Source organism: Spermophilus citellus (genome assembly GCF_964194105.1).
Source record: "Spermophilus citellus genome assembly, chromosome: 2".
NCBI classification, from domain to species: Eukaryota; Metazoa; Chordata; class Mammalia; order Rodentia; family Sciuridae; genus Spermophilus; species Spermophilus citellus.
Genome location: NC_138183.1, coordinates 198389271 through 198414167, shown reverse-complemented (window position 1 = coordinate 198414167; position 24897 = coordinate 198389271). Strand labels below are relative to the sequence as shown.

The 24897-nt window shown below is 35.0% G+C and overlaps 1 protein-coding gene across 1 annotated transcript; it reads right to left on the bottom strand.

Annotated features, from left to right (window-relative positions):
- Nucleotides 1-17712: 17712 nt before the first annotated feature.
- Nucleotides 17713-18672, bottom strand: LOC308642048 (olfactory receptor 56B1-like; the record flags this gene model as incomplete). The annotated part of the gene is made up of 1 exon (XM_081280651.1): nucleotides 17713-18672. The coding sequence occupies one exon, from the start codon at nucleotides 18670-18672 to the stop codon at nucleotides 17713-17715; it is 960 nt and encodes a 319-aa protein (XP_081136777.1).
- Nucleotides 18673-24897: the final 6225 nt, after the last annotated feature.

The window sequence follows — 24897 nt, the reverse complement described above, 5'->3', positions numbered from 1 at the left end:
GAGAAAGGTATCAGGCTCCATTGCCAAAAAACGGACTAGAGGGCCCAATGCCCCGGGGCCCAAAACCACAAATATATGGGGCAATGGAGGAACCCAACAGCACCATCAAGGTAGTGCCCAGGACGCATTATCCATTAAATCCCTCATCAGACAAACTAGAGGGAGCGCAGGGCTGGACATCTGCGCCTCTGCCAGAGCAGTACTAACTCCAGAGATGGGAGTTCAAATCATTCCCACAGGAGTAAAAGGACCTCTTCCCCAGGGAACAGTAGGCTTATTATTGGGACGCAGTTCTTCTACACTAAAAGGACTTATGATAAGTCCTGGGGTAATTGATCCCGATTATGAGGATGAAATAAAAATTATAGCTAGTTCTCCAAGAGGTATATCAGTAATTTCACCAGGAGATAGAATAGCACAGTTATTAATAATACCCAGCCTACATGATAAATTTTCCAGTTGTAATGTAGAAAGAGGTTCCAAGGGATTAGGCTCCACAGGTGTAGATTGGGCTATGCTGTCTTTAAATTTAGATTCTCGCCCAATGCTAAAATTAAATATTCAAGGACATGACTTTAATGGGCTGCTCGACACAGGTGCAGACCTTAGCGTCATCTCTCGTCAAGAATGGCCAAAACATTGGCCATTACAACAAGCCACTCAAACGCTTCAAGGCCTAGGAGTGGCAACAAATCCCCATAGAAGTGCTATGGTATTAGATTGGAGGGATCCTGAAGGATGTGAAGGAACTATACAGCCCTATGTATTAGATCATCTTCCCGTAAATTTATGGGGACGAGATGTCCTAGATCAATTAGGATTGACATTAATAAATAACATCAATCCTAACGCGCCCACTACTAGGACTAAACAAGGCTTTAGGAAAGAAAAAAGATTAAGAGAACAAGAACAAGGTATGACAGCACCTATTCAAACAGATCAAGAAATAAATAGACATGAATTGGGTTTTCAGAAAGGGCCACTGAGACAATCAAAATTACTTGGAAATCAGAAAGACCAGTGTGGGTTCCTCAGTGGCCCCTGACTAAAGAAAAGATACAAGTAGCCCATGACTTGGTCAGACAACAATTAGCGGAAGGACATATACAACCTTCCGTATCCCCCCATAATACTCCCATTTTTGTCATTAAAAAGAAATCTGGTAAATGGAGATTATTACAAGATTTAAGAGCCATTAATAATGAGATGGTTATTATGGGACCTGCTCAATCAGGGATTCCTCAATTGTCTGCTTTACCAAAAACCTGGCATGTTTTAGCTATAGATATTAAAGATTGTTTCTTTTCAATTCCAATTCATCCCGAGGATAGTCCACATTTTGCATTTACTATCCCTGCACTGAATCATGAAGGTCCTGATCAGAGATATGAATGGAAAGTACTCCCTCAAGGGATGGCTAACAGCCCAACTATGTGTCAAATTTATGTTAATAAAGCAATCCCGCCACTTAGAAATCAAAATCCTGAACTACAAATATTTCACTATATGGATGATGTGTTATTGGCACATAAAGATAAAAACACCTTACTAGAATGTTATGCCACACTTACAAACTTATTGAAAAATTATAATCTAGAGATAGCAATAGATAAAGTACAATTAAATCTTCCAATTAATTATTTAGGAGTTCTATTATCCTCAACCATGGTCCGTCCACCAAAAATTCAAATACGAGTAGATCAACTCAGATCACTTAATGACTTTCAAAAGTTATTGGGAGACATAAATTGGATAAGGCCTTATCTAGGCATACCAACAGGAGAGTTAGGACCTTTATTTGATATTCTAAAAGGTCCATCAGATCCAAATTCACCCCGCATGTTAACGCCTGAAGCAAGAAAAACATTAAAAATCATTGAAACATATATGGAAAATATGCATTTGGATAGAATTGATATAAGTTTGCCTTTATTATTTATTGTACTACCAACAAAAAATATTCCTACAGGAGTATTTTGGCAGGAAGGTCCATTATTGTGGATACATTTATCTTATTCTCCTAACACTATTCTTACTAGATATCCTGAGGCTGTAGGACAATTGATACTCAAAGGAATAAAAGCAGCTAAGGGAGTATTTGGGATTTCTCCCAATAAAATTATTACTCCATATACTATGGATCAAATTGATGAGTTAGCTAATGAGTTAAATACTTGGGCAATAATCATGTGTAAAACTAGTGTTTAATTTGATAATCACTTACCATCTAATCCTTTGTTGTCTTTTTGGTCTAAGCATCCTGTAGTTTTTCCAAAATTGACAAGAAAAACCCCTATCATAAATGCTCCAAATATATTCACTGATGGGTCAAACAATGGTACAGCAGCAGTAGTTACTCCTGATCAAACTTTTACATTTTTAGTACCCAAGCAATCAGCTCAAAAGGTAGAGCTTAATGCAGTATTACAAGCTTTTATGATGTTTAAAGATTCTGTATTTAATTTATTTTCTGATAGTCAATATGTAGTTAATGCTATAGTATCCCTTGAAGATGCTGGTAGGATTTCACCTTCTTCTACTGTTTTCTCTTTGTTTTCCGCTATACAAAGTCTAATCTGGGACCGAAAAGATCCATTCTTTATAGGTCATATCAGGGCACATACAGGATTGCCTGGAGCCCTTAGTATGGGCAATGAACTAGCAGATAAATCTACACATGACATACATATTTTCTCCACAATGGAAGAAGCTATAAATTTTCATAAAAGGTTCCATGTCAATGCTAATACTTTACAAAAACGTTTTAAAATAACTAAAGAACAAGCCAGACATATAATAAAACAATGTCAAAATTGTGTGACATTTTTACCTCAAGTTAATCTTGGAGTCAATCCTAGAGGACTGATACCTAACCATATTTGGCAGATGGACGTCACACACTTGCCAGAATTTGGAAAATTAAAATATTTACATGTTACAGTTGATACCTCTTCCGGATTTTTGATGGGCTCCCTTCATGCCGGAGAAAAAAACTAAAGATGTTATAGCTCATTGCTTACAAAATTTTGCCACTGTGGGCGTTCCAAAACAGTTAAAAACGGACAATGGTCCTGGTTATACTTCCACCTCTTTTAAACAATTTTGCTCATCATTTGGCATTACTCACATAACAGGAATTCCATACAATCCACAAGGACAAGGCATAGTTGAAAGAGCTCATCAAACTATTAAAATGTACTTATTAAAACAAAAGGAGGGAATTGGAAAGGGGTATATATCCCCCAAAGATAAACTTAAAATAACCCTTTTTACTCTAAACTTTTTAAATTTGGATTCATCGGGACTTAGTGCTGCAGAAAGACATTTGTACCCAAAAAATGTACATAAGCCTAAGGTACTTTGGAAAGATATTCTAACAGGACAATGGAAAGGCCCGGATCCAGTGATAGTCTCGAATCGGGGCGCTATCTGTGTTTTCCCACAGGATGAACAGCAACCGATTTGGATTCCAGAGAGATTAACTAAAACAATTTCTACAGAAAAAGAAGATGATTTGACTCAAATCCATAACATCTGACATCCAGAGCTCCAGCTTGGCTATTCTTACATCTGCGACAGTGATTAACCAAGGTGTTTTTTTTTTTCAATATCTATTTTATTATTGCATTTTTTCCACATCATAAAGTTCTATTTTAATTTTGAGCTCATACAAACCTAGGTTAATGTTTTTCTGATCAGTTTTATTTTTTGACTGTGTTTTATTTTTTTGACTGTGGAGTTTTTAAACATTGCAATGGAGATTTCACCTAGGTATAGTTACAAGGCCTTTATTTACTATTGTCTTATGTGTTGTATGTTGTGTGCACACTTCTGTTTTGTGTTGTATGTCTGTATGTGTGTATGTCCATATTTCTTATATGAGGAGCACTCATGAAAAAATAGATCCGAATTTTTTCTTTATTCACGTGATTTATATGGTTTAATTTAAATTAGGTAAACAGCTGTTAAGGATTGTTTTTAAAGGAGTTTAACAGATCTGTTTGTTTACTTTCACCTTTCCTTTTCATTATATTTAATAATTCTGTTCAGGATAATGTCTCTTTAGCATCATTGCCAGAATTTCCATCTCCATCCCAATTCCGGTGAAGACTGAGATAAAACCAAACTACAGCTTCTATGATAGCTATCACAGTAAACTGTATAAAATGATGCATCAATGAATATAACTCAACAAGTAATGCTCAATCAAGGACTTGATTTACTTTGGGAGGAAATGGACATATTGATAGACTCCTCCAATTTGAACTGCTTGCAGAACTTGCCTGGACTAGATATCAGTTGCATACATTGTGAAATATCATCTGGTGCACCGAATTGTGGTACTGCTGGCATATCTTTGCTGATGGTGTCACCAGTGATGCAATTTCCTTGCCAGCTCACCCCATGTTTATTGTGGTAATACTGGCATATCTTTGCTGATGGTGTCACCGGTGACACAATTTTTCCAAAGGAGCCATCAATTGGCTTGGTGTCGTGGCATTTCTGTATCCTCCTCCCTTCTACTAGTGATGGTCTAAAATTTGGGGGCCAACAGAGGTGAGGCAAAGAACCTCACCCCCCCACTGGCACCAAGGCTAAATTTGGGGGCCAACAGAGGTGAGGCAAGAACCTCACCCCCCCACTGGTGCATAGGCCTATCCACAAGCATGGCTGAATGCTGGACCGGTAGTCAGTGACGGGTTGATCTGATTACAGTGGATTCAACCTAAGACAGGAAGCTGACGCCTAAATGTCAGTTCTCCCATGACGGGTAAGAACCATATGTTAAATTGGACAACCTACCAGGCACGGTCCCTAGCCACATTGCTTGTTGCTTAATTAAACAGAAGGGGGCAGATGCTAGGAGCCACAAGCAAATATACGATGTATGGCACCTTTGGTTGTAAAGTGACGCCAGCTAGCCACTGAGATAATTATGTTAAGATTTACATTCATATGGAAATTGGACTCCCGCTGTTCACCTTGGCCTGCTACCGGATTCATGTTACGGGACTCATGGAGAGTTCCCATTGGTTGGGGAAGGATAGTAGGAGGGAATTCCGGGGGAGGTCCGGGGGACCCCCGGTTCCGGGGAACGCGCGGTTCCGGTGGAGGCCCGCGTGGGAGGACCGGGTTTGGCTTGCCAGCGCCTACAGAGTATTGGCGGCTTTTTCAAAATAAAGTTTTGTTCCTGCTTGAGTGGCTCGTGATTCTGTGCCCAGCCAAGACTGCGGCAGGCTGGCATTGTGGCTCAGCGGTAGAGTGCTTGCCTAGCATGTGTGCGGCCCTGGGTTTGATCCTCAGCACCACATATAAGTAAATAAAAAGAAACATATTTTTAAAAATCTTGTTTAAAAAAAATCAATTTTCCATGACCACTGAAAAATACACAAGACAAAACAAAACAATCCAAAAACTGTGAAAAGCTCAAGAGAAGTAGGACTCAGAAAACCAGCTTCTAAATCCTGATATAATAATATATGTTCTGCCTACAGATAGATCCTATAGATGGCTTTGATGAGAGATAAGTGTCATCAAGAAGAAAATCAAGGGCAGAGAAATGAGTGGCAAATTATAAATAGACAAGCCTGGTGCACTTGGTCATCGGCACATTAGCCTCAACCTGTATCTTTTCTCTGCAGAAAGTGGGGCTATAACTACATGCAGAGATCCTGGCCTCTTTGACTTGAGATGGGCATGATGGATAATAATGACAGGTAGCAACCAAAAATATGAAAAATTGTGCTCTATACAAAATAAGAGTTGTAATGCATTCCGCTGTCATAAGTAAGTAAAAAAAAAAGTAAAATAAAATAAAAACAGTGGTCCACCTTCTGCAGTCTTCACCAATCAGGTGTTAAACACCTTCACATTTGGTGGGGGGCAGTTTTTGACCCTACATGATCTTCCCCTGAATTATCTTGGTGACCATCCTATTCAAGAAGGCTTCATCTACAGGTCAATTCTTCGTTAATGCTGGTGCTGGGTTCAATGACAACACAGACTTAAGTTTAATGCACCTGTGTAACTAAAGAAAATTTCCTTCTATGATATGCTGAGAAAGCTATGGTCGTAGATCCTAACTTTATAATGACATAAGAAGACCCTGTCAGGAGTTAGGGCCATTGATCTTTCCTTCTTCATGAATTTCTTAGATGACTCCCTTGTTTTTATACATTTATTCAGACTTAGCATATCTGTTCTTGTTCTACAAGTTACTTGATTACAAGTTACTTGTTCGACAAGTTACTTCATTAAAGGGAATTTAAATAAACCCCTATGTTATTAGTTCACAGTCCATTGCTTATTAATAACTACTACTGTACATTTTAATGTGAGTTTCTTACATTCAGATTGAAGTTTTCCAAGTCTCGATCTGTGATTTTTTTTTAAAATAACAATAAACATTTTAACATTTGTTTTCATATATGTCTAACCTGATTTAATTTCATTCCATGATAGATGGATGTAATATTGATTTTTTGCATGACGTAAGATAGTGAAGTTTACATGTTTTTCCATGTGAACATCAAATTATCAATGATATTTGTTGAAAAGATTTTCTTTGTTTCATTGAATGGTCTTCACCTAAATGCAATAAATAATTGACTGAATTTATATGGGTCTATTTGAGGACATTTGTGTGACTACTTTGATACATGTATCTTTTTTACACCAATATTGTACTTTTCATTATTGTTCCTTTAAAAAGGTCTTTATTTATGGTAGTCTAGATCTTCCAATTTTATTCAGCCTTTTCAAGTTCATTTGTGCTATTTTCAGTACTTTGCATTTCTGTGTGATCAACTTGTAACATTCTAAAGATGCTTCCTAGGATTTTATTTTGAGTTGCACTGAATCTGCAAATAAACTTTGATGATGAAATGTCTGAAGAATATTGAAAGTTTAAATCTATAAAGATATTTATCACTACATAAATTTTCATAATTCATCTCAGCAGTGCTTTGAAGTTTCACAATATAAATTTTGTTAATTTATTACAACATATTTTACATTTTATAATACTATTAAGAAGAATACTTTTATATATCCAATCATTCACTCATTGACTCAAAATGTAATTGCTAAATGTAGACCTTCTGTATTGTTAACTTGCTAAGATCATTTATTGATTCTAAGAGTTTCTCAGTATTATATATATATATATATATATATATATATATATATATATATATATAATCATGTCATATGCAAATAAAGATATTTTTAGATACTTCATGATCATTATGCCTTTAATTTATCTTTTACCCTGGTAGAAACTTCGGTAGAGCATCAAACAGAAAGTGGTGTAAGGGCTTCCTTGACAATCCATGAAGGTAGAAGGAAAGCATTGGTTATATTACCAATAAATATGTGCCAGATGTGGGGTTTTAAATTGCCATTAATAAAGTTATGGGAAAACATTTCTGTTCCCAGTTTTAAGGGGTTTTTGATCATTGGCTTGCTTACTTGCTTGATGGAATTAGCAGTTATTTTAATTAACTTTCTGTCTTTATTGAAATGATCATATTAAACTTACCTTATTCATTTAATGTGATAAATAGATTAGCTGATTTTCCAAATTTTTACCAGCTTCATGTTCTTGAAATAAAGTTGACAGTGTCATTTTTATCTTATTTTTAAAATAGTTTCTTGCAAAAAATTTCTTCTGCATTTATGACACATTTGTTATTTAATTTTTTGTTTTCATGTAATTATAAGTTCTATGTATCCACAATAGTTTGGTCTTGTGTTCTCTCCTCCACTACTTTTTTTTTCTGAGAGTTTGATGAAATTTATAGTAGTTATTTTTGAAATTTCACAGAGTTACCAGTGAAATCATTAGAAAACTTTTGATTATGCTTTCAATTTCTATTCCATTTTAAATACTTCTTTTCTAATTTATTTTTGCATTATTTATGATAAGTTGTTTTCAATGAATTTCTTCATTATATCTAATTTGAACTATTGTTTGGCAAAGCTTGAAATATTCTATATTAAACATTTGATATTTGAGGTCTTCCCTTTCATCCTAGCTTATCATTTGGAAATGTTTTTCTTCTTCTATTTTTTTTCCATTTAAAAAAATTTTTTTGCATCATTTGTTGCTATTATTGTTAATCATCTCCCCTTTAAGTCTGCTGAAATTTTCATAGTGGTGACACTTAATCTACCAATAAATTTGTGAGAAAATGGCATATCAAAAATATTGGTTTGGGCTGGGGATGTGGCTCAAGCCTGGCATGGGCAGGGTGCTGGGTTCAATCCTCAGCACCACATAAAAATAAAATAAAGATGCTGTGTTCACCAAAAACTAAAAAATAAATATTAAAAACTATCTTCTCTCTCAAAAAAAAAAATATTGGCTCGCCCAAAGAATGATCATGTCATATCTCTCTAATATGTATCTTTTATTCTCAGACCTGTGTTATGAAGTTGGATGAAGAGACATCAGTTGGCACCTTTGTTTTATTTTTATTCTCAGGGAGAAAGATTTTAATATTTTCTCTAATAATGAAATTTGCTATAGTACATAGGGTTTATGAGTTAAAGATACCCCTTTATAATCTTAGCATTCTGTGTGTTTTTATCCTGAACCATTCTTGAATTGGGACAAATACTTATCTTGATCTAGTTAATTGTCATGATATTTTTCTCTATAATTTTACTTTGTAGTATCTTAAATTGATAATCTTGTTAACCAACTTTGAATTACTGAGATAGCCTTGTGTGGCAACAGTTTATTGTCCCTGGATAACTTTGCACACAAGTATGCATACAAGTTCATGGAGGTTATTGTATCAAGTAGTTAACACAATTTCAATATAAGTGCAAAGCTACTATCACCTTGCATTTCTTACATCAGTTGTAGTACATGTAACATGGATCTCATCTAATTTACATTCTGAGTTTTCATATTCATTGGCAAAATGTGGTTCCTAATACTCTCCTTTTGTTTATTTTGTAAACATTTTACATTATTTGAAAAATAATACAAACTACATAAAGCGGTTGGGTGTTGTTTTCTGTGAATGTCAATTAGATTTAGTTGCTTATCTTCTCAAATCTTGTATTTTTTTATTATTGGTTGTTCAAAACATTACAAAGCTCTTGACATATCACATTTCATACATTTGATTCAAGTGGGTTATGAACTCCCATTTTTACCCCAAATACAGATTGCACAATCACATCGGTTACACATCTACGTTTTTACATATTGCCATACTAGTGACTATTGTATTCTGCTGCCTTTCCTATCCTCTATCCCCCCTCCTCTCCCCTCCCCTCCCATCTTCTCTCTCTACCCCATCTACTGTAATTCATTTCTCTCCCTTGTTTTTTTTTCCCTCTCCCCTCACTTCCTCTTATATGTAATTTTGTATAACAATGAAGGTCTTCTTCCATTTCCATGCAATTTCCCTTCTCTCTCCCTTTCCCTCCCACCTCTCGTCCCTATTTAATGTTAATCATTTTCTCATGCTCTTCCTCCCTGCTCTGTTCTTTAGTTGCTCTCCTTATATCAAAGAAGACATTTGGCATTTGTTTTTTAGGGATTGGCTAGCTTCACTTAGCATAATCTGCTCTAATGCCATACATTTCCCTGCAAATGCCATGATTTTGTCATTTTTAGTGCTGAGTAATACTCCATTGTGTATAAATGCCACATTTTTTTTATCCATTCATCTACTGAAGGGCATCTAGGTTGGTTCCACAGTTTAGCTATTGTGAATTGTGCTGCTATGAACATCGATGTAGCAGTATCCCTATAGTACTGCTCACCATCTCTAGCAGTCAGAGAAATGCAAATCAAAACCACCCTAAGACACCATCTCACTCCAGTAAGATTGGCAGCCATTATGAAGTCAAACAACAACAAGTGCTGGCGAGGATGTTGGGAAAAAAGTACACTTGTACATTGCTGGTGGGACTGCAAATTGGTGCAGACAATTTGGAAAGCAGTATGGAGATTCCTGGGAAAGCTGGGAATGGAACCACCATTTGACCCAGCTATTCCCCTTCTCGGACTTGAAGACCTTAAAAGAGCATACTATAGGGATACTGCTACATCAGATCTTCTATATTAATTTGATTTTTTAACCCCTTATTTGTCAGTTACTGAGAAGATATACTAAAATATCCATCTATGATTTGACTACCAACTTGTCAATTTTTCCCTTCTAGTCTCATCATTTTCTTCTTTGCCCAAGAATATGTGAGTTTGTAATATTAGACACTGATAAGTTTAGGTATTTTATATTTGTGTGTAATTGCTAGTGTCATATACAAACTGTTGCTTTTTATTTCTCCTATTTTTTTGTATTAAAACTTGTAGTGTCTGTTACTTTCCTATGTTCATATAAGAATACACAACAGTGTAACTCCACATGATGTACAACCATGAGAATGAGAAGTTATACTTCATATGTATATAATATGTCAAAATACATTCTACTGTCATGTATAACAAAAAGAATTATTTTTTTTAAACAGCAAACAAAAAAACTTTAAAAACACTCTCTTATTTCATAGATGAGCTGCATGGACTCTGGACCCAAAGGAGAAAAATGAATGCTAAATAGAGAAGAAGTTGAATCAACTTTAATTGTGATGGAAACTACTTCATGCCTTGCTTATTTCCTTAAAATTTTGCTAAGTATCAGTTTGTCTATCATATCAGCATTTGAGAAAGATAAAGGAAAATGTTGCATCTTTGTTAAAATAATTCTTCAGTAACAAAAAGAGGGAGAAGTAATGAGGTTTATTTTTCTCCTTATGACGTTGTATAAGGAATATCAGCAAGGTATTACTGGGACTTTTGTATATGTGGTGAACCTCTGACGAATTAGAAGATAATGAGTTATGAAAAAAATGAATAAACTTGGAGCATGTAAAAAAATTTCTCTTGTCTGCAATAACCACACCAACTCTTTCTTGTATTTCTAAATATTTGTCTTTTCAATTTTTATAATTGAGGGAAATTATTTTATTTCAATTAGCTCTTTAGTCATCTTATATTGATCTAATTACTGAAGAAACTTTTTTCCAAGTTCTTTTTGTTCCTATTTGTTTAATTTAATCATAGCCTTTTTTATTATATTTTTTTACTAATATAATAGATATAATCACTATTATTATTGCATTTTCCCCTATGTAGCTTTTTGTTCTTCAGCCTTTCATCATGTTGCAGAAGCTAAAGTAGATGTTGCAACATACACTTTTTACTCACTAAAGTCTATTTAAAATAGTATGCTTATCACTTTAACAATGTGAGAACCTCACAACATTTTAGCTCCATTGACTCATTCCCTGCCCTTTTTGTGATAATTGTTATATAATTTATGTGTACATAAGTTAGAATTTATATATCATTTTTGCCATTTTATAAAATTCATTCATAATTAATCAAATATTTTTCCTATTTAGTGTACTTTTTCTGCCATTCTATGTTTATATCACTAATTATTATTCCTTATTCTGTATATCATACTTTTGTATTACCTCTCAGTTTTTGTTTATTTGAATAGGTATCTGTTTATCTTTTTTTTGAAAGATATTTTAATTGGATATCTCATTGTAGTTGATAGAATTTTTTCTCAGCACTTCAAAATATGATTTTATAGTCTTTTGGTTCCACAGTTTATTGAAAAGTTGACCACCAGCTAAAATGCTGCCCCACTAGCAGTGATGTTCATAGATTATGACCCACCATCCCAACTCCTATGTGTATAGTATAAATAAAATATCTGCAGCTCCACTATGAAAAGCATCTGTGTCTGTGCATGAGCACACCTGTGGGCAAAGATGACCATCACAGATTATTTATTTGAACAGACTGAAAAACATAAATACTCATAATTCAGTGATGGTTAAAAAGTTATTTCTGGTTAAATATTTGAAAATCTATGACAGAATCATTGCTACCTCATTGTCAGACTTACAAAGTGGGAGGACTGATTCTTAATGATGTGGATAACTAAGGAAACTCATTTAAACTTAATATTGAAGTGTAATATACGTGTGTGTGTGTGTGTGTGTGTGTGTGTGTGTGTGTGTAGAGACAGGGTGGGAGGGAGAAAGTCAGAAACTCAAACACAAATAATAATTAGAGAAGTGCCAGCTTCTATGCCAGCTTGCTGTATGTGGCAGTAGCAAAGAGGAAGGGCGGCATAGACAAAAACAAACAAACAAACAAACAAAGCAGGAGAACACTACTGGTATATAAAGAAATTAAAAAATAAAAGAAGAAATGAGTTGGGGAACCCTATAGTTTAGGAAGGAAGACTGACTTTAATTGAAGAGTCAGTAGTGGAAATGGCTTAATGGATTAGAAGACTAATCATCTAACTGAGATTCAAGACAGAATTAATATAAAAAATTGAAATAGCAGCAAACCACAAACACATATCCATGTTAACACTGAACATAACTAGACTGCACTCACCAATTAAAAGATACAAATTAGGAGAATGAGTCAAAACCATTTTCTAAATCCATCCTGTTTGAAAGAGACTCATCTTATATGTAAAGACACAGGCTGAAGGGAAAAAGATAGGGAAAATGTCCACATTAATAGAGTCTAAAAACAAGCTACCGTAGCTATTCTCATATATGACAAAGATGAAATAAACCAAAATTTTTCAGAAGAGACAAAGAGCATTACATACTGGTAAAGAAAACAATACAACAAGAAGATACAATGTTAGTAAATATATATGTCCCAAAAGTTAATGTATCCAGTTATATTTAAAAAATACTCTTTGACATTAAATCCCAGATAGACTCTAATACATTAATAGTGATTTCAACACACCCTTATCACCAATAAATAGGTCAACAAAGCACACAATTCGATATATACAACCTAGATAATACTATAATAAAATGGACCTAATAGATATCTACAGGATATTTCACCCCAAAACAATTGACTTTACCTTCATGACTTCATAGAACCTTTTCTAAAACAGACCATGTTCTGGGTCAAAATCTAAGTCTCAGCAAATACAAAAAAAAATATGATATAATTCTCTTGATTTTATTAGAACATGATGGAATCAAACTAATAATCAACAGGGAAAAAAACAGAAATGAGAGAAATCATACAAACTCATGGAAATTGAACAATATGCTTCCAAATGAAGAATTGACCGTAGGAGAAATGAGAAAAGAAATCAAGAAAGTCCTAGAATAAATAAAAACAGTGATAGAACATTTCAAAATCTCTGGGACTGTATGAAGTCAGTTCTAAGAAAAACTTTATAGCATTTAGTACCAATGTTAAATATTACAGAGAACCCAAATAAATCAATATATGCCTTCCTTTAATGCCATGGGAAGGAAGAGAAAATTAATTCAAACATTAATAGAGGATGGGAATAATCAAAATCAGAATAAAAGTTAATAAAACTGAAAATAGAGCCATCAGGATCAATATAACAGAGTTGGTTTTAAAAAATTTAAATAAGAATAATATACCCTTAGCAAAATAAACAAAAAGGAAGAGAGAGAAGACCCAATTCAATAAAATTAGAGATGAAAAAGTAGATATCATCACAGATACTTCTAAAATTTAGAGGATTGTTAGAAAGTATTTTAAAAATTTATAGCAAAAACCTGGAAAATCTAGAACACATTGACAAATTTCTAAATGTATAGGACCTGACCAAGTTGAACCAGGAAGATACAGAAAATCCAAACAGACTAATATTAAATAGCAATTAAATTGAAATAGCAACTAAAAGTTTTCCAACAAATAAAATCCCAGTATCTGATGGGTTCTCAACCAAGTTCTACCAGACCTTTTAAGAAGAAATCATGCCAGTCTTTCTCAAATTATTCCATGAAGTGAAAAGGGAGGGAAAATTCCCAAACACAGTCTAGGAAACCAGTCTGATACTAAAGGAGCCCATCTGATACTGAAATAAGACAAAACACATCTAGGAAAGAAAACTACAGAACAATATCCCTGATGAACATAGACACAGAAATCTTTTTAATATGGTATCAAACCACACTCAAAAACATATTAAGATAGTAAACCATGATCAAGTGGGCTTCATCTCAGGAAAGCAAGGTGGTTTAAACATTTGCAAATCAATAAATATAATTAAGAATGAGAATCATATAATCATCTCAATAGATGCATAAAAGGCCTTGGATAAAATCCATTACCTATTCATGTTAAAAACATACTACAGAAAAAGGGGATAGAAGGAATTTATCTCAACATCATAAAGGCTATATAAGACAGGCCAAGGCCAATATCATACTGAATGGAGAAAAACTGAAAGCTTTTTTTTCCTAAAATAAGGAACAAAAAAATTATTTCTACTATCACCATTTCTATTCAATATATTTATCATAATTCTAGCCAAAGCAATTAAGCAAGAGAAGAAAATTAAAGGAACATAAATTTAAAAAGAAGAAGTCAAAGTATTTCCATTTGCTGATGATAAGATCTTGTATCTAGAATACACCCAAAAATTCCACCAGGAGACTTCTAGATTGATAAATGAATTCATCAGTAACAGGATACAAGATCAGCATCATAAATCAATGGCATTTCTACAGTGTAACAAGGCTGAGAGAAAACAGAAGAAATATTTATTTAAAATAAACTAAAAAAACAAAACTGGAATTAATCTAAGAAAGAAGATAACACGGCTTTACAATGAAAACTGTAGAACATAAAGAAAGAAATGAAAGAAGACCTCAGAACATGGAAAGACCTCCCATGCTCTTGGATAGGCAGAATTAATATTGTCAAAATGGCTATACTGCAAAAAGAAACCCACAGATTCAGTGCAATCCCAATCAAAATACTAGTGAAATTCTTCACAGAACTAGGAAAAAAAGCAGTCCTGAAATTTATTTGGGATAGTAAGGAACCCAAAAGGGTCAAGACAATTCTGAAGAAGAAAAGTGAAGCATGAGACATCACAACACCTGACTTCAAATTATACTGCAGAGCTACTATAACAAAATGGCATAGTATTAGCATCAAAACTGTTCTAAGACCAATGAAATAGAATAGAAGAAAAAGAAACAAACCCACATACTTACAGACATCTGATATTTGACAAAGGTGCAAAAATGTATGTTGGAGAAAAAATCTCTTTTTTTAAAAAATGGAGCTGAGAAAACAATAAATTCATAGGTAGAAGAATAAAATTAGATACCTATCATGCAGCACAAAAGTCAAATCAAAATGGGCCAAAGACTTAGAAATTAGACCAGAAAACTTGCAACTGCTAGAAGAAAGCACATGGTGGAATGAAATTGACCAAAACACATTTAGTGAACATCTAAAAACATTACAGTGAATTTCACATTGATGTGCATGTATAAATCACCAATTTAAAAATAAATACTGTATATAAATAGAAGGAAGATCAGTAGGATAGAGGGAAGATCTGTGGAAAAGAAGGTGGAGCATGAGAGAAAAGAAGAAAGGATTGGAAATGGGAGGAAATTTGGGTGAATTTAACAAAATAACTGTATTTGCACATATGTACCAAAGGGATTTCACCTTTATGTATATGCAGAAAGTACCAAGTTAAAAAAAAGTACCAATCAAAACTGAATAAATGAGTAAAAAGAAGATCAGTAAAGGAGAGGAAGAAAAATAGGGAAGGAAGGTATTTAGTGGGGGAACCGAGGTTGAAATCAATTTCCTTGTACAAAGGGTTTTGTCAAAATGAACTCAACTACTATGTCTGACCAAAATGTTTCAATCAAAAAATACAGAAAAAAACCTGTCATCTCTGTTCAATTTTACTGAAGTCCCTGTTTATATAATTATACACATTTTTTCAATTATCTTAATGTCAGGAAATATATTGCCATTAAAATAAATGGTTTCATGAATCCATAAAACATTGTATGTTTTCTCTTCATTGTCTTTGCATAAATCCAATTCAAGTCAAACAAATCTACCAGTCAAACTAATAGAAAAGGCAGTTCAAATTATTTTATTTATACCTAAGACTCCAGTAGAAATACCTTTTTTTAATCTAACTGAAGGAGAGTCACAGTACACATTGTGTGATAGAATTCTAGTACTGGTAGACCTGAACACCAATTACTATTCATCTTTCAAGATTTATCCTATAAAACATACCAGCTATTTTTTTTCTATTTTTTTTATTGGTTGTTCACAACATTACAAAGCTCTTGACATATCATATTTCATACATTAGATTGAAGTGGGTTATGAACCCCCAATTTTACCCCAAATGCAGATTGCAGAATCACATCGGTTACACATCCACAATTTTACATAATGCCCTATTAGTAATTGTTGTATTCTGCTACCTTTCCTATCCCCTACTATCCCCCCTCCCCTCCCCTCCCATCTTCTCTCTCTACCCCATCTACTGTAATTCATTTCTCTCCTTGTTTATTTTCCCATTCCCCTCACAACCTCTTATATGTAATTTTGTATAGCAATGAGGGTCTCCCTTCATTTCCATGCAATTTCCCTTTTCTCTCCCTTTCCCTCCCATCTCATGTCTCTGTTTAATGTTAATCTTTTCTTCCTACTCTTCCTCCCTGCTCTGTTCATAGTTGCTCTCATTATATCAAAGAAGACATTTGGTATTTGTTTTTTAGGGATTGGCTAGCTTCACTAAGCATAATCTGCTCTAGTGCCATCCATTTCCCTGCAAATTCTATGATTTTGTCACTTTTAATTGCTGCATAGTACTCCATTGTGTATAGATGCCACATTTTTTTTAATCCATTCATCTATTGAAGGGCATCTGGGTTGGTTCCACAGTCTAGCTATTGTGAATTGTGCTGCTATGAACATCGATGTGGCAGTATCCCTGTAGCATGCTCTTTTAAGGTCTTCAGGGAATAGTCCAAGAAGGGCAATAGCAGGGTCAAATGGTGGTTCCATTCCCAGCTTTCCCAGGAATCTCCAAACTGCTTTCCAAATTGGCCGCACCAATTTGCAGTCCCACCAGCATTGTACAAGTCTACCCTTTTCTCCACATCCTCGCCAGCACTTGTTGTTGTTTGACTTCATAGTGGCTGCCAATCTTACTGGAGTGAGATGGTATCTTAGGGTGGTTTTGATTTGCATTTCTCTGACTGCTAGAGATGGTGAGCATTTTTTCATGTACTTGTTGATTGATTGAAAACATACCAGCTATTTTATGATATATTCTGAGCCTGGACCTAGAAGAAAGCAGCTAAGATTATAGTATAAGGCAAAGCATCATGGACCAGATTGAAATGAAAGACAAATTATATTGTTCTTTATTTCTTCTCTTCACTTGTTTGAAGATTATGAAAAAGAGGTACTGATAATATTCTGAGAATATAATGTGAATCATACCCCATTAGTTTATATCCTAGTCACTTATTTCCTAGGTTGAGTGTGTGAATATATATTTGTGATTGTATTTATTTTTATTTTGTGGAATGAATATGAATAACTAATTAGGGATTTTATTAAATCCATTTGATTGGTTTAGCAGACAGCTCTTCCATATTCTTATATACAATTAGCTTTTGTCAATTTTAGAATGATGATAACCGTTTCTCTTACCCTTTGGTAAATAATTGTGTTTACAATTATTTAGGTAAACAGATGAAAGGGGATCTGAAAGACATTCATTCACTCCTTCTTTCTCTTTGGAAGTCTAATATACAGTATAGAAGAAGCTAAAGTTCATGTACACCAAGGAGAAGATTTCTAGTGTCTTACTTCTTTTGTAAACCTAAGCAAAACACCTTCTGGAAGCCTTCTCTGAGTTCTCTGTTTCTAAGTGCATAAACAACAGGGTTGAGGGAAGGAGGGATGGTGTTGTGCAGCACGTTGAGTAGAACTGGAATCAAAGCAATCTTAGTCTCTGCCAGGTGAGTTAGTGAAACCACTACAACAACTGTGTAGAAGAAGAAGATGAGGATGAGATGGGAGCTGCAAGTGCTCAGAGCCTTGGAGACAGCTTCAGCAGAGTTCAGCCTAAAGATGGAGCGCAGAATCAGGGCATAGGACAGTATAATAAGAATTAGATCACCACCCATTATAAGCCATGCCACAAACAATTGACAAATACTATTGGGCCTCCTATCATCACAAGCCAGGCTTGTAACCCCAAGATTAGAGCACAGACAATGTTCAATTTCATTCCTGGAACAATAATGACGCTGGGCTGCAAGTACAGGCACTGGAATGACAAACAAGCCATTTCTAAGCACCATGAACAGGGTAGATTTGGTGATGAAGGAATTGGTGACAATCAATGGGTAGCGAAGAGGATGACAAATAGCTACGTATCTATCAAAAGCCATGCACAGGAAGACACCAGACTCCATGCCTAGAAAGCAGTGAATGGCATAAATCTGAGCAAAGCACTCTGGGAGGCTAATGGCCTTGGCATCAAACCAGAAGATGGCCAGGATCTTAGGCACGATGGTGGTGGACAGGCCGATGTCCACCACAGAGAGGATGCCCAAGAAAAGGTACATAGGCTGCTTCAGAGAAGGGTCCTGGTAGATGGTGGTGAGGATAAGTATGTTTGCACCAATTGTGGAGAGATAGAGCAGAGCCAAAGGCAAGGAGAGCCAGTGCTGCCAGCTGTGAATGCCTGGGAATCCCATCAGAATGAACTCAGAGACCTGGAATTTGGAGCTATTAGAGCCCTTGAAAGATGCAGACATATTTTCCTAGGAGAAAAAAAAATAGTGTTGCTATCTCTGGGCACAATTATTATTAAACATTATTTTTGAACTTTCTTCATACAGATTGGGTTCATAACAAAATTAATTTTGTAGTTCATCTTATTGTAATTTAAGATGAATAACAAGAAAGTTCCAGGATTTTATCCAAAGAAGGGAAGCTTAAAAGTCACAATTGTTTTAACTGAGATGTGGGTAAGTTTCAAAGCTCTCCCCTAGAATGCATGAGACCCTGGATTCTGTTCACATTACTGCCCCCCCAAAAAAAATAATAAGACAATTACAATGTTTAACTATATAGGGAAAATTCAACATGAATCTCAAATCTTCATTTGTATTATACTCAATTACCCCAAGCTGGAACCATCACATAAACAAGATTCTAGCTTTTCTCAAACTTCTTTCCTTTTTTTCAAAAAAATTTGGAAGCAAGTGGATGTGCTTGTTCTCTTCATATTTTCCCAATGTTTCTTACTGAAATGATTACCAACTAACAATAACTAGATTTGTTAGTGTGGAATTATGAAAGATTGAATTTTTTAGCCACTCCATTAATTCCAAGTTGATATAGATATCCACTGATGTTTTATTATAGCCTACCAAAATTTGTTATAATAAAATTCAAAAGATTGGCAGAAATAAAATATGGTACAGAGTGGGGATAGAAATATTTCCTTTTATCCTATTTTGTAATTATTTGTCTGTATTTCTAAGGTGGTTGCAAAAGAATGCCTTGACAGAAAATTAAGTCATGGTAGCTAAATATTTCAACTTAAGAGTCATATGATGGACCCCTACCTTAGCACTTTTTTCCCTAGTTGAGTCCTAAATAGCTACAAAAAGACAGTATTTGGCACTAGCATTACATTTTTTTATAAGTCATTGTGTTCAGGAGACTGAATATATTTACCCTCCTAAAATTTTAAGCACATAATACAGTATTGTTAACAACAGGTACAATGTTTTACAGAAGGTCTCTAGAAGTTATTCTGTATAACTGAAACTTCATAACCACTTAATTGGAATTTTGTCCTGCCTAGCAAGCAAGAATGACTCCTCCAGAATATTGAGGGAAGTGTCAGGGGATGCTCAGAATCATGTTCCAAATTAGACTCATTATATGTCCTCAAAATCTTTGTTTTTCCTTTTTGTTTTATCCTGTATGGTCACGGAACAAATCCAGACTGAATCCTGCAAACCAGCTGCATTTTCCACATTGAATTGCTTCCTCATCCGGGGGATTTCTTCCTTCACTTCACTCATTTGCACCCCTCCTCTACAGGTCTACTGCTTCTGTAACTTGCCTCATCACAATTGATTCTCATATCTTCACAGTTCTCCCTGCAATCTGCTCTTTTTAAAACTGATATTCCTTTGCTTAATATTATCCATGCTTATACTCTTTCATTCAAATAAAACCCAAGCACTTTCATTGTGTAGAGGGCACTCTCAGGTGTGATTCTAACCCAACTGAGCATTATATCTTGGTTTTCCCCTTCCTTGTATGCTGACTTCAGAGGCACATGACATCTGAATGATTTCTGAATATTTGCTCTTTACAAAATTATTGATTTTACAGAGCACTTCATTACCAATATTGTTCCATGATGAGTGCTGTTACATGTTGGTTGCAAAGAAAAAGCCTCGGGTATCATGTAACAATGTTTCAAAATGCCATCATTATGTTAACTCTTTGATTATATGATTCATAGATTCATTTTTGACACAATTAACTTTACATGCAGAAGTGTCACCCACAAGAGAACATTACTCACAACTAGATGAAATTCCTTTCAGATATCTCACCCAGCTTCCATATTTGGAAAAACAGTTATTCCTTAATGATGGGATAAGTCATCCTTTATTTTATATGAATGCAATTTGATAAGAAATGAAATAATTGAAATATATCCATAGCATGATTTCATGAGCAAGAGGCAAAAACAGGTTGGATATAAAGCTAAATATTACTTTGATCTTTCAGATGAAAAATAATTGCTCACCATTTTTAAACAATTGGATTCTGACATTACATAAAATGTGATTCTATTATAAAAGCAGATTAATGTACTATTAATACTGAAGACAATACAGCAGTTCTTTTACAAAGTAACTTCTCTTATACTTTATGATCCTCATAGTTTCTCAATCTACCCTTAACCACTTTTGCAGAGGCTTTAGAAGACTCTGTATCTTACAAAGTGCAAGGTCAATTCTTTTGCAGGATGTTACCAAAACAGCGTTCTCTTTCAAATGAGGAATTAAATGATATGAGGTTTAGCCAATGTGCCCTTGCTACAGATTAGAACTTACTGTGGTTATGAGTAGAGACAGAGTCTCTACTGATGCTCTGATGCCTTCACAATGGAAGCAGTTTCTTACTGGACAAACAGCACATTTTGATAAAAGCTTTATATTGTGAGATTGAGATGTATTCTCAAAAGAGATATGATGCACACATTATGTCCAGAATTTATGGCAAGAAGTAAACAGTTGAGTGATCTTAGGGTAATAGGCCTCCTTTGGAAGTATGAGGAGAGAAAGGCCCACAGAGAAAGAGAATTCCTAAGATGTTAAATCCCAAAGGTGCAACAGGAGTTTAGCTCAGAGATGTGTTTTTATTAAAATGACCTGAGAACCTACATAAATAGAATAGTTCCACTCATGAAACCAAGGTATTCCTATTATAGGTGAGAAATTTTGAATTGTTGCTATGGATAAAAAATCATAGTATTTAAAATCCTGTGGTTAGAGTGACTGTTTAAATCTTTCTAGAGAAGAAATTGGAAGGAGAGCTTCTACTGTAGAATAACATGGTAGAGTTTTTTTTAAAGTAATTGATAAAGTCATCGTTGCTGATCTCCTGGAAATTATGATCTAGCAGGGGAGAAAGAGAGTATTATTCTTTATCAAAAGAGTATTTTATTCTCTACTAATATTAAAATCAAGCAGACAGAATTTTAGAGTGAGATAAGTGCTTTAAACAAAAGTGCCTCTGATGTGAAAGCTTATAATGAAGGAAAATAATCTTACTGTCAGGATTTCCTGAAGTAATACCATCTTATTGGAGGCCAAAGGCTTGAGTAGGATTTAGGTATCATTTTGTTTGAGTGGGGAGAAATGAAAGTATTCTGAGAACTTAAAAATGCTAACATGAGAGGTGGCATGGCATAGTTGATGCAATAAAAGATAACAAGGTTGGCTGAAACCCCCAAGATATGGGGAGAAATGGGCTATGGTGGTGAGATGATGTTCTTGAGATAACAGGAGCCTGAGAATTTTAAACAAATCTATGTGAAATAATATGGTGCCACTGGGAGATTTCACACATAATTTAGGCATAGCAACAATATGGGAAACACACTTATTGTGACAAAACTAAGGATAAACTGGATAGGGAGCTGCAAGAGTAATTAATCAAGGGAGAGAGGGCTACATCTGGATTGAAACAAAAGGACAGTGAAAGATGAAAACTAAAGGTGGATGGATTTAGAACACATTTATGGGTGAAATTGATAATATTTATGACATAAAAATAATCCTAAGGTCCTGGAATATTCAGTGGATTGGAATGAGATGTTATTCTCATACCTAGAGAAGGATCAGGTGTAGAAGAGAGTAAGTACAGATTAGGTTATGTTGACCATGAGGTATTGACTTGAACAAGTGAACAATGGGGATAAGCGGAAAGGTAGCTTCAGAGAGCCAGGAGCAAACTGACAGTAAATGAAGTCATTGGTATCTGATTTTGAAATCATTGGAGATAATACTATTGGCATAGATTTCCTAGCAAGTGAGGATGGTGAGAAGAAGAAGGGGAAAGAGCACCTAGTGCCTGTGATGTCCTACATTTAAAATCTACCTAGATGTTGAGAGAAAAGGAAACCCAGATGTAACTGATTCAGAAAGAAAACACAGCAAGTAAAGAGATTCATAAAGTTACTCTTCTCACAAATCAAATAATATGGGAAGAATTTTTTTATTGTTGGTCGTTCAAAACATTACATAGTTCTTAATATATCATATTTCACAGTTTGATTCAAGTGGGTTATGAACTCCCATTTTTACCCCGTATACAGATTGCTGTATCACATCAGTTACACTTCCATTGATTTACATATTGACATTCTAGTGTCTGATGTATTCTGCTGTCTATCCTATTCTCTACTATCCCCCTTCCCCTCCCCTCCCCTCCCCTCTCCTCTTCTCTCTCTACCCCCTCTAATGTAAATCATTTCTTCCACTTGTATTATTCTTCTCTTACCCCTCCTTTCCTCTTATATGTAATTTTGAATAACCCTGAGGAACACCTTCCATTTCCATGTGATTTCCCTTCTCACTCCCTTTCCCTCCCACCTCTCATCCCTGTTTAATGTTAATCTTCTTCTCAAGCTCTTCGTCCCTACCCTGTCCTTGGTTACTCCCCTTATATCAAAGCAGTCATTTGGCATTTGTTTTTTAAGGATTGGCTAGCTTAGCATAATCTGCTCTAATGCCATCCATTTCCCTCCAAATTCTATGATTTTGTCATTTTTTAATGCAGAGTAATACTCCATTGTGTATAAATACCACTTTTTTTATCCATTCATCTACTGAAGGGCATCTAGGTTGGTTCCACAGTCTAGCTATTGTGAATTGTGCTGCTATGAACATCCATGTGGCAGTGTCCCTGTAGCATGCTCTTATTAGGTCTTTAGGGAATAGACCGAGAAGGGGAATAGCTGGGTCAAATGGTAGTTCCATTCCCAGCTTTCCAAGAAATCTCCATACTGCTTTCCAAATTGGCTGCACCGATTTGCAGTCCCACCAACAATGAACAAGTGTACCCTTTTCCCCGCATCCTCTCCAGCACTTGTTGTTGTTGGACTTCATAATGGCTGCCAATCTTACTGGAGTGAGATGGTATCTTAGGGTGTTTTTGATTTGCATTTCTCTGACTGCTAGCGATGGTGAGCATTTTTTCATGTACTTATTGATTGATTGTATGTCCTCCTCTGAGAAGTGTCTGTTCAGGTCCTTGGCCTATTTGTTGATTGGGTTATTTGTTATTTTATTGTCTAATTTTTTGAGTTCTTTCTATACTCTGGATATTAGGGCTCTATCTGAAGTGTGTGGAGTAAAGATTTGTTCCCAGGATGTAGGCTCCCTGTTTATCTCTCCTATTGTTTCTTTTGCTGAGAAAAAACTTTTTAGTTTGAGTAAGTCCCACTTGTTGATTCTAGTTATTAACTCTTGCGCTATGGGTGTCCTATTGAGGAATTTGGAGCCCGACCCCACAGTATGTAGATCATAGCCAACTTTTTCTTCTATCAGATGCCTTGTCTCTGATTTAATATCAAGCTCCTTGATCCATTTTGAGTTAACTTTTGTGCATGGCGAGAGAAAGGGATTCAGTTTCATTTTGATGCAAATGGATTTCCAGTTTTCCCAGCACAATTTGTTGAAGATGCTATCCTTCCTCCATTGCATGCTTTTAGCCCCTTTATCAAATATAAGATAGATGTAGTTTTGTGGATTGGTTACTGTGTCCTCTATTCTGTACCATTGGTCCACCTGCCTGTTTTGGTACCAGTACCATGCTGTTTTTGTTACTATTGCTCTGTAGTATAGTTTGAAGTCTGGTATCGCTATACCGCCTGAATCACACTTCCTGCTTAGCATTGTTTTTGCTATTCTGGGTCTTTTATTATTCCATATAAATTTCATGATTGTTTTATCTATTTCTACAAGAAATGCCATTGGGATTTTGATTGGCATTGCATTGAACTTACAGAGAACTTTTGGTAATATCGCCATTTTGATGATGTTAGTTCTGCCTATCCATGAACAGGGTATATTTTTCCATCTTCTGAGGTCTTCTTCTATATCTCTCTTTCGGGTTCTGTAGTTTTCATTGTATAAATCTTTCACCTCTTTTGTTACGTTGATTCCCAAGTATTTTATTTTTGGGGGGGATATTGTGAATGGAGTGGTTGTCCTTATTTCCGTTTCAGAGGATTTGTCGCTGATATACAGGAATGCATTTGATTTATGCATGTTGATTTTATATCCTGCCACTTTGCTGAATTCATTTATTAGCTCTAATAGTTTCTTTGTAGACCCTTTTGGGTCTGCTAGGTATAGAATCATGTCATCTGCAAATAGTGATAATTTAAGTTCTTCTTTTCCTATTTTTATGCCTTTAATTTCTTTTGTCTGTCTAATTGC